The following is a 14,822-nucleotide window of genomic DNA, read 5'->3' as shown; positions in this document are numbered from 1 at the left end:
AAGAGATAAATGAGTTAGACCTCCTAGAAAAAACTTTATGAAAAGTCTTTTTTAAAGGGGGTTGGAGAGAAGTGAAGAGATTGAATACTCAATCACTGAATCTTTATAGCTGATACTGCAGACTCTCTTAAAACCTATATCAACCCTTTTTAAAAACATTTTTGTCTTGTAAAGGCAAGTTAAAATTATATTTCATTTCTTTTAGATAGAATTCTTCATATAACCTGGTTTAATTCCAACAGCCTTCTCCCCCATTCAAAGGTATGAACATGGAAGAGAGCTACATGAGATGGCAGCCACATGCAGCATGAGCACGTCTTTGGGCATAGCTTGGGTAGAGCCAGAATGACATTTGAGCACTGGGATGGCAGCTACATTTCCTGGTCCTCCCGATGATCTGTAGTTAACCCCTTCTAGTTTGCGTTACTTTGAAGAGCCCTGACCATACAGTTTGATGTCAGGGAAATATTGTGAATGCTTTTAGGATACTGGACTACTTGGCATTTGTGTCAGAATTGAGCAACATTGGTGAAAGAATTTGAAATTTACATCACTCCTAATTAAAAGCAAAAAAATGTTATTGATAGAATATATGTGTTAATCAGGGGTGATTACTGTGAATTTTTTGGTTATGCTTGAAATTTTTCATAAATGTTGCAGAAAAGTACTTTACTTCAAGTAAATCTGAATTTCCCTGAAAATTTGATTATCATTGCAAGATTAATGTTCTGAAAAATAGTTAAGTGATTTGAGCAAGTTTCAGGGAAGCCTGAAAAGATAATTAGTTGGTACAAATTTCAGACCAGTTTTTATACAGTTAGGTGTGCAAAATAATTTTAAAGTCAGCTTTTTCCAACGTAGTTAGGTAAACATATACAAATTAACATTCCAAAATATCCTGGTAGCCAATTTGTTTTAAAGGATGGGGCAAAGTGTTATCTTCAAAAGGATTACGTTTTCAGTTTTATTTCATATTGTAACACTAAGCTTAACGAAACTATCCCATTCTTTTATATATCTGCTAAAGAGAAAGTTACTGAATTAACTTTTCTATGTATTACCGTTTAGGAAGAAGCAGAAGAGAAATTGAGAAAACAAAAAGAGTTGAAGCAAGACTTTATTGACCAAATGGCAGTGAAGGAAATAGTACTCCAGGCTGCAAAGGAGGAAGAGGAGGTCTTCAGGAAAGCAATGCTAGCCAAACTTGCTGAGGATGATCGAATAGAATTAATGAATGCTCAGAAACAAAGAATGAAGCAACTCGAACACAGGAGGGCTGTGGAAAAACTGATTGAAGAGCGTCGCAACCAATTCCTTGCTGACAAAGTAAGAGATATTTTCTGGGGTTTTTTTTTTTTTTTTAATTTTATCATTGAACAGTAATCAGCACATCTATTCACCTACTAAACATTTACATGAGAACCTTTTTATTTGCCAAATGTTATAGGTCTGTCTACTAATCATACTATATATTTATATATATCTGTAGAGAAAATATTGCTTATTTCTATGTGTTAGAGATTGATTAGAATAATTACGGAAATCCTGATAAAAGAGCCACGATGTCAGCTCTAGAGGCTTTTTACCATAATAGAATCTTTAACAAGTGGAGAAAATAGTAACCTAAGAGTGAGGTGATGAAGACCTAGACTGGAACAAGTTAAAGGAAAAGAGTTTATTATTTAGTTTTTTTTTTTTTTTTAAATTGACCATACAGGTTAAAGTAGGAGGATGAGTTAGAATAACTCAAAGGTTTCAATTATGAGAAACTTGAATACAAATGCTGTCATGTTTTGAGTTGGAGCAAAGATATATAACTTCAGCTTTAGTTGAGTTTGAAATAGAAATGCAAGTTGAAAATACCCTCAAGGCAGTAAAATAGAAGAGCAAAGCTTAGGTTAAGTTTTCTTTAGAAATGCAGAGAGGCTCAAGCTGATTCCTCCAAACAGTCAAATGGCCAGGGACTGAGTTTTGGAGAACATTCTGACTAAGGAGGTAAAAGGAAAAATCGTGACCACAAGGTCAAGGAATGGTCAGAAAGATGAAGCCATCTGGATGACTGAGAGATCAGCTGTCTTTTGCTGTTGCATAAAATGTTAGGTTACTTAGGGTTCAATTTTTGGCTCTTCTGTTTTTATTCAACTCATGCCATAGTTCTGTTGCCATATTTCCAAATGCCTAAAGGACATATTAGAAACCTAAATTCTCACAAGTTTTGTAAAAGTGAACTGAAGTTTTTCAATTTCTGTAGCCTGAATCTTGGTTAAAGATAGCATATTCACTCAGTCACCTAAGCCTATTACCTTTACCTTGTAAAAATCATTCCTGTATTTTTTCCCTTTCCTATCTAATAATTTTTAGTCCTATTGATTCCACATCAGCAATAATGCTTAAATCTTTTTTTTCATAGCTTAGTTCAGACTTTCAGTACCATTACTGTGGACTACTGACATGGTCTTCTAGCTGGTCTCCTTGTGACTCGAGTTCATCTGACACCAGTTACTATGCTTAAAAAGAAAAACCAACTCATGTTCTCCTTAAACCAAGTAGATTACTACAGCACAGAATTCTAACCCCTTAGCATTGATATAAGCCAATTATATGTAGAATTACATATAAAGTACCTAGCATTTTGCCTGGCTAATTGGTTATGTACTTTAATAAAAGTAATCAATAAGGTGATTAACAGTGTCAGAACACAGTAATCAAGGATGTTAAAAGGCTTTCCAATTTGATCTAGAAGGCTTTGAATATTCATGTGTGGCTGACTTTAACTATAGACCATAATAATCAGTCTGAAAAGTTAGCAAGACAACTATAAATAAAACTTTAAAATATAGGACTTTTAGATAATTTGCATAATTTTAAATTGTTACTGTTTCCAATATGAAGCTTTAAGTGTCAGCAAGATTGGGTCACATTGTAATTTTGAGCCAAGGGTTAAGGCTGGGTTTTCATGATCATGAAAGGCATTAATGCATTCCATTTACAATTCTATAGTTTTTAAGTCTGTTTAGATTTCAGAGATATTCCATTTCATAAAACTATCTGTAACAATTCAAAAAAGGTATGAAAAACAGTTTGTCTCAACTATTTACCCTAAGGAAAAGCCTATATACTACCTAAATTAAACCGCACATACGTAATCAGATAAATATAACAGGTGAGCTTTCCTCTCAACATGACACTTGCTTATTTTCCCCTAATAAAAACTTAGTCCTGTTGTGATCACACATGACTAAGGAAGTATTACAAAAAAAATTTCAAGTACAATGATTCCATGTTAGAGTCTATTACCTTATTTTAGATAAAATGAGATCAACTCAACCCTTTGATTCAATAGCAAGATGAATGACACTGTAAATCTTTCTGCAGTTAGCTCTCAATGCTACTGTTGATTTTGTTAAAACAAATACATCTAATGATTTTAAACAAGATATTCTCATGAGAAGCCATTCCATGTTTAAGTAGCAATGGATATGGCTGAAATCTCCCATCTTCTGTAACTTTGAAGAGCTATGAGGTAATACAGAAGAGCTTGACTCCCATTGTAGTAAAGAAAATACCCTTTCTGATCTAAATGACTTTGATAAGAATTGTCTGAAGAAATGACTTGGTTATTTCAAAGTTTAGCATCAATATTACTTAAAAGTAATCCTTCACAAGAATTTAACCAATTTCTGCCTTTAGCATTCTTCCCTATCCAATAGAATGATTTGGATACAATTCCATAAAAGTTCAATTAAGCCTGAGAACTTTTCAAAGCTACAGAATTCTTCCATATTTGATGGCACATAATTTTGGTGATTATAAAAGCATATTTACAACTCCTTTCTGTATGAAGCCTGTGCTTGAAAAAAATGAAATTTTTATCTTTTACATATATTCTATTTTACTTTCTTTTGATCTTACACTGAAAATTATCTTCAGTGCCTGGTTTATGGTAAGCACTCAATTTGTTGACTTAAGCAGGAAATCACTTCTTTGAATATTCCCTTAGTAATGAAGGTGTTTTCCTGAAAGCATGTACTGACCTACCTAGAATCCCAGTCATAACTCTTGTCCTTGTAACTTTAAAGGAATAGTGACTGTAAAAGATATAGATATGTGAATATATAATATACACAACATATATACATTACCATCTTTTGACGTTAGTGTCCATAAATAGTTCATCAATTATCTAATTCATTGCAAGTATAATTTTATTTGAAAACTACTTAAAACAGTCACAAAATTCATCTTTTATTTATATTTAAAGCAACATGAAATAGAAGAATGGCAGTTGCAGCAAAGAAGACAAGGATGTATTAATGCAATTATTGAAGAAGAAAGAGTAAAGCTTCTCAAAGAACATGCTACAAAATTACTAGGATATCTCCCCAAAGTAAGTGATATTTAATTCAAGGTATAACCGGTATTAGGAATTCAAAGATTCTGGCTTTTGTTAGGCAACAAGTGGAATTTTGTCCTGTTTATTAGATATCTCCAAAATAGGAGTTTGACTTGGCAAATCCTTAGAAGTTTATATATATTTACTGATTTTAACTTTCAGAGATTCTTTTCCCCTTTCAGTCTAGGTGCTCTAGAACTAACTGAAGCAATTGTGATACCAATTACAGAATTTTCTTGTGTACAAAGTAATACCAACAACAGTCACATACTTGAACTAAATCTGAGACAGATCTGCTGTCCGATAGGAGAGAAGATTGTTATAACTAACTAGGTAGAGGTAACTTTGGTTTAGAAAGTACTTTAAGAAATAGCAAGCTTTCACATATGAAATACTATAAAATGAGTTTCATAGGCCCTTTTAGCATCTGGACTTATGTAAATAAGATTTCCATCCTAATGTAGAAATTGTGCCATTTGGTAATTCAATCAGAAAAATTGAGTGTAATTTTGTGTTCAATCCAGTGGTAAGGAGAAGCAAATCTGAGTAATTGCCTGACCACAGGATCTTATAGTCTACTTGGTAGACAGAATATGGAATATGTTGATGACAAAAGTGATATCTGAACCCAAGAATCTCCCAGAATATATTTTTTGTAAGGAAATAATTATGGAAGCAGGGGCGGGACCTAATAAGCCTGCTATCTTTAAATGACCTAAAGTGTCCTTTTGGATACTTTACATCCTTTTAGATTACAAGAGAAGTAAATATTTAATTTTGCTTTAGGGAGTCTTTTACCTATACTAGAAAGGAAAAGTAAAAGAGCTAACTGTTAAGTGGCTAAACTCTTTAAAGCTAGATTCATTCTAACAAGATTGAATGTTTGCTAATTAGCCTGAGAACTATGAGGCAAGAGCCAGTCCCATGTATCAGTCTAGCCAAGCTCAGTCTTTTTGACTCGCACCTTCCTCAGATATTGCAGGACTATTTCAAGACAGCACACAGTATACATTACATTTCTTCCCATTCTGCCAATCCAAGCAGCAATGCTTACAGTAGTACAAAGAGCCCAGGTTCCTATGCTGGAGCTGATAAATCAGGAAATTGTTTTGGTATCTACACTCAGCATATCAAGGTACCATTTTTCAAAAGTAGTGAATTTTTAATAAATATTGAGTTCCATTAACTTGGAGATAGTTTTATAAATTGCTATCTATATTTGTTAGTTTGCAAGCATTTAATTAAATAGTCTGACTTTCAAATTAATGCAAAAAACATTTTTCTTGTAGGGAGTATTCAAAAAACAGGATGATATTGATATGCTCGGTGAAGAATTTCAGAAAGCCTATCAGAAAAGGCGCGAAAATTGTGAAGAGAAGTGATACCAACGTTTGGGAAAACTTGGATTCTTTTTCATGTTACCAGTAGATGTCAGTGTAACTTTTGTTTTACTGTTCAGTAATATTATTAAGGCTCCATCTTATTAGGATTTTCTAAAACATCTCTATTGGAAATATAAAAAGTGTTTTCTGATAAATTAGCAACAAAACTGCTTTTGATCATACTGTTTTTGTACTGGTAATCTGAAAAGCTGAATTTTCACACCTACCAGATTACAGTATTTCATGTAGATAAAATTCAGGCTAAAACCCAAGAGACTAACTTCACACTCACCTGCTGTCCAGAAGTTTCTTTCTTCATCCCCTTTTCTCAAGACAGCATTTATCCTGATTAACAGAGCAGTTCACCTTGGGCTACAGTTAGTGCTATGCTATGTGTTTTCTTCACTGATTTGGCCAAGGAAATAAATATTTAGAATTTGGGTTTAAAATATCTTTCTGTATAGTATAAAAAAGTAAATTCAAAGACCTTTATTACTTATAGTGCAGTTAAAAGGGGGCTAGTAGAGCATAAAGACAGAAGTCAAAAGAAGTTCTAACAAGGATATTATCAAAGACTAAAGTAGATCACCTAGGAATTTCCCCATTCAAGTGCCTTCATAAATTCCTCTTCAGTGAAAGACAGCATCTTGGCGGCTTCAATATGCATCTGTTTTTTTTAAAAAAACAGTATTTTATAATTTAGCATTGAGTGAAAACATAGGAAACTTGTAAAGATGTATTCAATTGTAAGCACTGTTGTAAGAATGTATAGTCCAATAACCATATTTGAAATGGTAAATGTACTCATAGATCAACCTATCAAAGACTATTTGTCCAGTGATAGTATTGAACCAACCTACTTTTGAGAGAACAATTCAATGATACTGTAATAACCTTGAAAACAGGAAAATGGCAGAGCCACCAATGCATGTTCTTACCATCAGATGATGTGTGTCAAAAAGGGAATTGCAATGTTTTGGAATCTTTTCTCTCAAGGTTTCAAGAGGCAAACGAATCCTCTAAAATAAATTCTTGCATATACTTTCCTTACCAGTTTTATTTAGACTCACCTTCTGCCTTTTTAAAACATCGATTAATTTTAATTGTTTCTTGAATCCTATCATTAATTCTCCTTTTTGTTTTTCTAGCTTCTTGTTTTCTGATTTTAATGCTTCAATTTTTTTATGTTCTTCATTTGCAATATCCTGTGCAAAGGAAAAAAACTTTTCTTGAATGCTGCAATCTTTTAATAGAGAAAGTTATAAAACGAGTCATCACAGAAATGTCACTAAAACTTTGATAACTCTTAATGATCAGCTCACATTTTAAAAAAATGTTTTAAAAAACAACTCAGTTATAAAGTAGCATAAATTGGATCAACTTTGCTGAGGAAATGAGACAAGTCAGGCTGCCAGGGTGGTAAATATTTCCAGGTAAGAATCCTGGAAAGAATGGTGCCTCAAAATCTGAATGCATTTTCCTTCATATCCTTGGCAGACACATAAATAACTTAGCCTGCAAATGTTAAGACTCCTAGGAATCCATGAATAGTAATAGGTGCGGACTACGGAGAGAATTCAGCTACTGCTCATGACAAGGAAGACAGTGCAGGAAAAAAAAGGTGATCCTTAAGACAGGTTAGTAAGTTATTAAGCACACAAAGATTGATAAATGTTAAAGGAAGTCCAAATGGAAATCTTAACCTATAAAGAAGATATGTTCATTTTTTAAAGGATAACTGAGCATGACATTCACAAGATTAAGATGCTTTATACCATTGTTCCCCTACAGAACACCCATGGAAACACTAAATATACAATATACACACCAATGTAGCTTTATGAGAACACTCAAAGTAAACAGCAGCATCAACCAGGCAAACACGTGACCAAAATAAAGGGTGGCATTTATGATCACCCTTTCACTTCACCCTCCACCCTCCTGGGCACAGTGGAATGAAGCCTTTCAATTCCCTTGAGATGGAAAGAAAGAGTGAAACTTGCTTATGACCTCTGTATTGTCTGACTCAGAGCATTAATGGAATGGTGGCAGTTTGGCTATCAGGATAGAGGCTGCTGAAAGTAGTGGTGGACATATGGGAGCTTAGAGGGCAGAGGAATAAAATACAGCATCTGAGGCTCTGACAGGAAGAGGGGCTGAGAGTATTAGGAAACTAAATGAGAAAAAAGCTTTAGGACATACCAAAAAAACACAAAGTGGCAGCAGGATTTCCTTATCAGGAATAACTTTGAAAGTAAATAGTCATCAAAATATAGCTAAAGACATATGTAGACTGGAAGGATGGAAATAGATATTCCATGCAAATAGTAGCCAAAAGAGAATAGGGATGGTAATATCAGACAAAATAGACTAAGCAAAAAAAGTTACAGGACACAAACAAGGGCATTCTGTAATAAAAAGGTTATTCCTCACTGGTGAATATGCACCAAACATCAGGGCTTCTAAATACAGTCAGATGTTGCTTAATAGTATTTAAGTCAATAGTAAACCACATGTACAATAGTGGGCCCAATGGGCTGTAGCATATAGCCTAGTGTTTAGGTTATAACACTTAAGTTTGTGTAACTGCATTCCATGCTATTTGCACGAAGATGAAATAAACAAGACATTTTTAGGATGTGTCTCCATTATTAGACCACCATGACTGTATATGAAGCAAACATTAACAAAATTGGGGGGAGAAATAGATGGCTAAACAGTAAGAGTAGACTTCAGTAACTAATTTCAATAATGGCTAAAACAAGACAGAATATCAGAACTTGAAAAACCCTATAATCAACTGCATTTATAAAAGATAGAACATTCCACCCGACAATACCAGAATTCATTTTTTTCTCAAATGTACAAGTCACATTCTCCAGAATGGATCCTGTGTTGGTTCACAAAACAAAAAGTTATTAAATTTAAAAAGACATTATATAAAGTATCTTTACTATTCATAGTACAATGAAATTAGAAATCAGTAATAGGAGGAAACTGGAAAATCCAAATCTGGGAATTTAACACCCTAACAACCATTTACCTAAACTAACAAAAATAGAGAAGATTCAAATAATGTCAAGTAAAATCAGGGATGCTACAACTAATGTTATAGAAATAAACTTTTAAATGAAAGCAGCCATTTAAAGGAATACTAAATCTCCCAACAAAGAAAAGGCAGGAGCAGGTGGCTTTACAGGTGAACTCTGTCAATTGTTTCTATGTACTGACAGTAATCCACATTTAGGAAATTCAGAAAACAATTCCATGTAAAATACTATCAAAAAGAGTAAAACAATAGGAATAAACATAATCAAGTAGGTTAAAGAGTTATGTAATGAAAACTTCAAAACACTGTTCAGACACAAATGAAATTGTGGACTGAAACACTTAATATCATTAAATGTAAACACTACCCAAAGTTAACTACCAATTCAGGACAATCTATCAAAACTCCAATGGTGGCGGTTACAGAATTTGAGTCATTATATGGAATCTTAAGGAACCAAAATAGCTAAGCATTCTTGCAAAAAAAATTAAAGTTGGAAATCACAGTTTCTGATTTCAAAACTTATTTCAAAGCTAGAGTATTTAAGACAGTGTGGTACTAGCATAATGAAATATGTAGACAAATGGAGCCCAGAAATAAATCCAAACATTTAAAGTCAAAATTTTTTCTTTGAAGAAAACAGAAAGAGCATGAACAAAATATGCACACCAACAGCCCATATACTACCCTTCACTCTACCATCCCACACCTCTGCACCTCTGGTAACCTCAGTTGTTAACGTACACTAGTTTGTGTTTTGCTTTGTCAGCTCATCTACTTTGTTTCCTGATATCACCCATATAGGTGAAAACATCCAGTATTTATCATTCTGGTGATTGCATAGTCCCTCAAATTTCTTACATTTTGCTGCAAATGGCAAATGTTCATGTATACTTATAGCTGAATAGTACTCCACTATATATATGTACCACATCTTTCGCCAGTCACATTTTGTGGGCACTTAGATTGCTCCAATAACGTAGCTATGTAAACAGTGCCACAATAAACATTATGGAACATATGATTCTTGAGCTGATGGTTTCATATTTTTCAGATAGATACCCGGAAAGGGGCCTTGCTGAATTAAACAGTATTTCTATTTTTAGTGTTTTAAAAAGCTCCACACCTCTTTCCACAATTGTTACACCAATTTACATTCCCATTAACAATGTGTATGGGGGGGGGTTCCTCTATCTCCACATCCTTGCCTTTTAAGGTAAAAAGTTTTGACAAGGATGCTAAGACCATTCAAAAGACCATTATATCAAAGGCACAGGAAACAATAGGACTACATATAAGAAAAAATTGTGTGCATCAAATCAACTGTGTGAAGACAACCTACATAATGAGAGAAAACATTTGCAAATGAGATCTATATAAGGATTTAGTATCTAGAAAATGAAAAACTACACATTAGTAACAAACACCTAATTTTAAAAATGGACAAAACACAATTATAAGAAATAAAGGTACTGTCACAGTAATACTAAGGGATATTAGTACTCCAGCTATGGAATATCAGTAAGACAGAATAAACAAGGAAACACTAGCCTTAAATGAGGAGATAAACCAAATGGATTTAATATGTCTATAGAACATCCCGTAAAAAGCCCCACGAACACATTTTTCTTTCAAAAGCACAACTTCAAGAACAGACTGTTATGTTGGGACATGACAACTCTGAATAAAACTACAAAGACTGAAATCATACTCATACCAAGTAATTTTTCTGACCCTAAATCTGTAAAGGTAGAAACCAACTATTAAGGAAAAAAAAAACAAAACAGGACAAGCCATAAATACATGAAGAGTAAACAATATGATGCTTAATACCATCTGGAGTAAAGAAATTAAATAAAAAATACTCTAAAGAAAACAAGAATACAAGCCATCAGAATCTATAGGATGCAGCAAAAGCAATCTTAAGTGGGACGAGAATTAAAGTACGGGCCCACATTAAGCAAGAAAAATCTCAAATATTTTAATACTACACCTAAAGCAACTTGAAAAAGGACAAGACCAAAAATTAGTAAAAAGGAAGGAAATAAAAACAAGAGCGGAAATAAGACATCAGAAACACTGTACGAAAGATCAATGAAACCAAGATTTCGCTCTGTAAGAAGATTAAGTTGATAAACCTCTACTTGGAATAACAAAATAAAAGGAGTGATAACAATAAGAAGTGGAAATCAATGTGGAGAATTATCACAAATGGCATATAAATACAAAGTGCCATGAAACTATTATGAACATTTATACACCAATAAATTAAACACTGAAGAAATGGATACATTTCTAGATCAGGATAATTTACCAACACTAAACCAGGAACAAACAATAGTGGAATAAACCAGCCACAGGTATGGAAATTGAAAACAATAAATCTCCCCTCAAGGAAAAGCCCAGGACCAGACAGCTTAACAATTTCTATCAAACCTTTGAAAAAGACTTTATGCCCATCTTGCTTAAATTATTTCTAAAAATCCAGTAAAACACTAGTACATCTTACAGTAACATTATCTTCACACTTAAACTAATAGACAGCACAAGAAAATTCCAGACCAACATCCTTAATGAATGTTCATACAAAAATCTTCAAATCAAATTCAACAATATATCACAAAATTTATATATTTTATGATCTAGTGGGATTTATCCCAAGATGTAAGGACAGTTTAATATATGTAATACACTTTATCAACAAAAGATAAAAACCATATGATAATATTGATAAAAGCAAAAAAAAAAAAAAAACCAACTGATAAGATTCACCACCGTTTTATGATAAAAACTCTAAACAAGATGGGAACAGAAAGAACATACCTCAATATAAGAAAGGCCATATATTACAAACCACTGGCCAATATGATACTTAATGGTGAACAACTGAAAACTTTTCCCTTAGGATCAGGAACATGACAAGGATGCTAACTGTCACAGCTTCTGATTAGGTTAATATTATAAGTTTTAGCTAGTGCAATCACACAGCAGGAAATAAAAGACTCCAAATTGGAACAGAAGCGATGAAATGATCAATACTCCCAGGAGATATGACATATATAAAAACCCCTAAAGACTCCACCTAAAATCTATTAGAAGTAATAAATGAATACAGCAAAGTGGCAGATTTACAAAATCAACATACAAATCCATTACATTTTTATACACAATGAGAAGAAATTCAAAAAATAATTCAGAATTGTTTCAAGAATAATCAGCTATCTCAGAATTAACCAAGGACGTGCTAAGTATCTCAGAATTAACCAAGGACGTGAAAGACCTATAGAATGAGAACTACACGACATATTAATGGAGCTAAAGCATGACTTAAGTAGATAGACATTCGTTGCATGGTCGTGGTTGGGGAGAACAAATATAACCAAAATGGCTACCTAAAGAAATACATGAATTTAATGTAAATGCCATCAAAATAACAATTATTTGAAAAAATTAAAATTAATATGAAACCATAAAAGGCCTCAAATAGTAAAAGCAATCTGAGAAAAAAGTAGAGGTAGAGGCATCATGTCACCTGATATTACCCTATAAAGCAACAGTAAATACAACAATATGGTATTGGCATAAAATTACACACATGGATCAACAGAACAGAATTGACACCCCAGAAGTATATCCATGTACAGAGCAATACTTAATCTATGATAAAATAACAAAGACCAGGTACAATGGGGGAAAGGGAGAGTCTAACAAATGGTGCTGGGAAAACTGGAAAACCACATGTAAAGGAATCAAATTGGATAATACTCTAACTCCATGCACAAAAATAAATGAAAGATTTAGATATAACACCTGCAACAATTAAATATACAGAAGACAACAGTGCTGATAAATTCTGTGACATCAACGATTAAATATGTGCTTGGAGACTTGACAAGGGAAATAAAAGCAAAAATAAACAATAAAAGCAAAAATAACTGGGATTACCCCAAGTTAAAAAGTATGACTAATACCAAGAAAAAAAAAATGGAGGAGACATCACTAAGATGGTGACAGGAAAATGCTTTTGCTCCTAAGAGAAAGCTACCAACTAGTCAGAAACAGATTATATAAAGTGCATGGGTGAGAGAATCCTAGTCTATGGTTATGCTTAAGCACCCCCTGAACCAACACAGACATCAGAAAGGACACCAGAGATAACTATACCTCAGCATAATGGGACATGGGTGGAGGGAGATGTGTGCTGGCGGCAGTCTACGGCAATGGAGGAGGGATGCTGGCCCAGCCAGGGCCCCAGGGGAGGAGAGAGCAGAGATGGTGTGGAGGCACATGCCCTTTTCCCCCAGTGAAACCTAAAGTGGAGGTGCTAAGATGGTCCACATGGACCAGGACCCAACAAGAATAACAGCGAAAGCTCTCTAGGCTGCATTCTCCCTTCCCAACCCCTCAAGATCTATACTGGCACCATTAATTATGCCAACAGTGGATAGACTGCCAAATTTCAAATCTAAGCCTAAGAGAGGAGGGTTAGCAGCAGTGTTACATTTGTAAGCCAGGCATCCCCTTCACATCCATGGCATTAGCGTAATCCCCACCTCCCACCCCCACTGACATGGCATCAGATACCTACCACCCTAAGCATCTCATCAGCCAGCAGTAACCATAAAATTAAATAAAAATATGCCCATAGCACCATGTAGGGTAAATGGTTTTCAGGCTTTTCTGCCTTGCTACCATTAGGATTACCCTGCCTGATGGGGCCCCTGCAGTTGTTACATTGTTGTGTTGTTTACTTCTGTGGGCCATGGGAGGAGTATTGAGATAGTCACTGAGAGAAGCAGGAGAAGAAGCAGGAGAGAGAAGGGGAGAAAAGAAAGCCAGAGAAGCCCAGAGTGAAGACTTGCTGGGGGCCTGGAGGCCTACTAGCCTCCTGGCCCCCCGGCCCCCCTGCCTGCCGTGTACCTGTTTGCCACACTACATGTAAAGCTCAATAAAAGCCTGTTAAAGCCATGGAGCGGTCTGGGACTCCTTCTTTACCTGGTCTGCTCAAATCATAGAAAGCCTGCTCTGTACTCATCCTGCCTCTACACATCACCAGTTGGAAAAGATAAGCAACTCAGTTGCAAATTGCTAATCCAGATTCCAAGTAGGCATAGTATACAACACCAGCCATTTGAAAGTTGACTGTAATAAGACATCACAAGGACAGAATGACAACACTCCAGAAACCAAACTCAGTAATGCATGGAAGACTGTATTGTTCCAACACAGAAATTCAAAATAAGAGACTTAAGGAAGGTGACAGCAGAGGAAATACCCTACTTTACCCCGAGAAAAATGGACTGAGAAAAGTCCAGGTGGGCACTTGACTCATAGGATCCTACAACTTGGGGCAAAACGGAGTGCCTCAATCACTGGGGACCAACACTGCATATACCAAAGGAGTCACTGAAGAAATTTAATACTGGGAAACAAAAGCATGAGCTGGAGAGAGGCTTCCACTTGGGCAAAAACAGCAGTTCATATCTGCACCTGAAGGAGGAGAAACCGTGTTATCGATCTAACTGTGAGAGAGATGGGTAAGAATACTGTAGTAAGCCAGGAGAATGGCTCCTCATCCATTTCCTCCCACAGTGGGCAGACAGAGGAAACTGAGGAGACACAGTGAAGTCATTCTGGAACTCAGAGGCTCCACGTAAAGCTTAGTCCACTGAACACAAACATGCAGGTCTTGAACTGAAGAAGAGGCCAGCAGTAACACAGGCAGAGCAAAGCCCAAGCGCAGCATTCTCCTAAGTGACTGACGGTCCAAGACACTCCCCCCAACCACTAAAAACCCAGCTACAGATTAGTTCTTTCTGATATACAACACCATCTACTGGAAAAGTGGGAGCTCTGCACTCGTAATAACAGTAGTCAGAGTAAATAATGGGGAGATTAAAAAAAATTAAAAAATGAAATAGCTATCAAATACAAAGATACAATACTATTGAGTGAAACAAGTCAAAGAGAGACAAGAAAACACAAATGCAAATTAACG

General features: G+C 35.0%; 2 protein-coding genes across 2 annotated transcripts in view; one reads left to right on the top strand and one right to left on the bottom strand.

Annotated features, from left to right (window-relative positions):
* Positions 1–5,775, top strand: part of MNS1 (meiosis specific nuclear structural 1) — a gene marked incomplete at both ends in the record, with an annotated part of 59,154 nt that extends 53,379 nt beyond the window's left edge. The window contains 3 exons of the mRNA XM_084240163.1: positions 1,069–1,326; positions 4,262–4,387; positions 5,683–5,775. Coding sequence (XP_084096289.1) covers positions 1,069–1,326; positions 4,262–4,387; positions 5,683–5,775 — 477 coding nt within the window. The remainder of the gene's footprint in view (positions 1–1,068; positions 1,327–4,261; positions 4,388–5,682) is intronic.
* A 589-nt stretch (positions 5,776–6,364) lies between these two features.
* Positions 6,365–14,822, bottom strand: part of TEX9 (testis expressed 9) — a gene marked incomplete at both ends in the record, with an annotated part of 49,277 nt that continues 40,819 nt past the window's right edge. The window contains 2 exons of the mRNA XM_084239659.1: positions 6,365–6,442; positions 6,846–6,980. Of these exons, the coding sequence (XP_084095785.1) occupies positions 6,365–6,442; positions 6,846–6,980 (213 nt within the window). The remainder of the gene's footprint in view (positions 6,443–6,845; positions 6,981–14,822) is intronic.

The sequence above is a fragment of the Talpa europaea genome (genome assembly GCF_964194135.1).
Source record: "Talpa europaea genome assembly, chromosome: 8".
NCBI classification, from domain to species: Eukaryota; Metazoa; Chordata; class Mammalia; order Eulipotyphla; family Talpidae; genus Talpa; species Talpa europaea.
The sequence above is the reverse complement of the archived record's forward strand: the minus strand, read 5'-3'. Positions and strand labels throughout refer to the sequence as shown.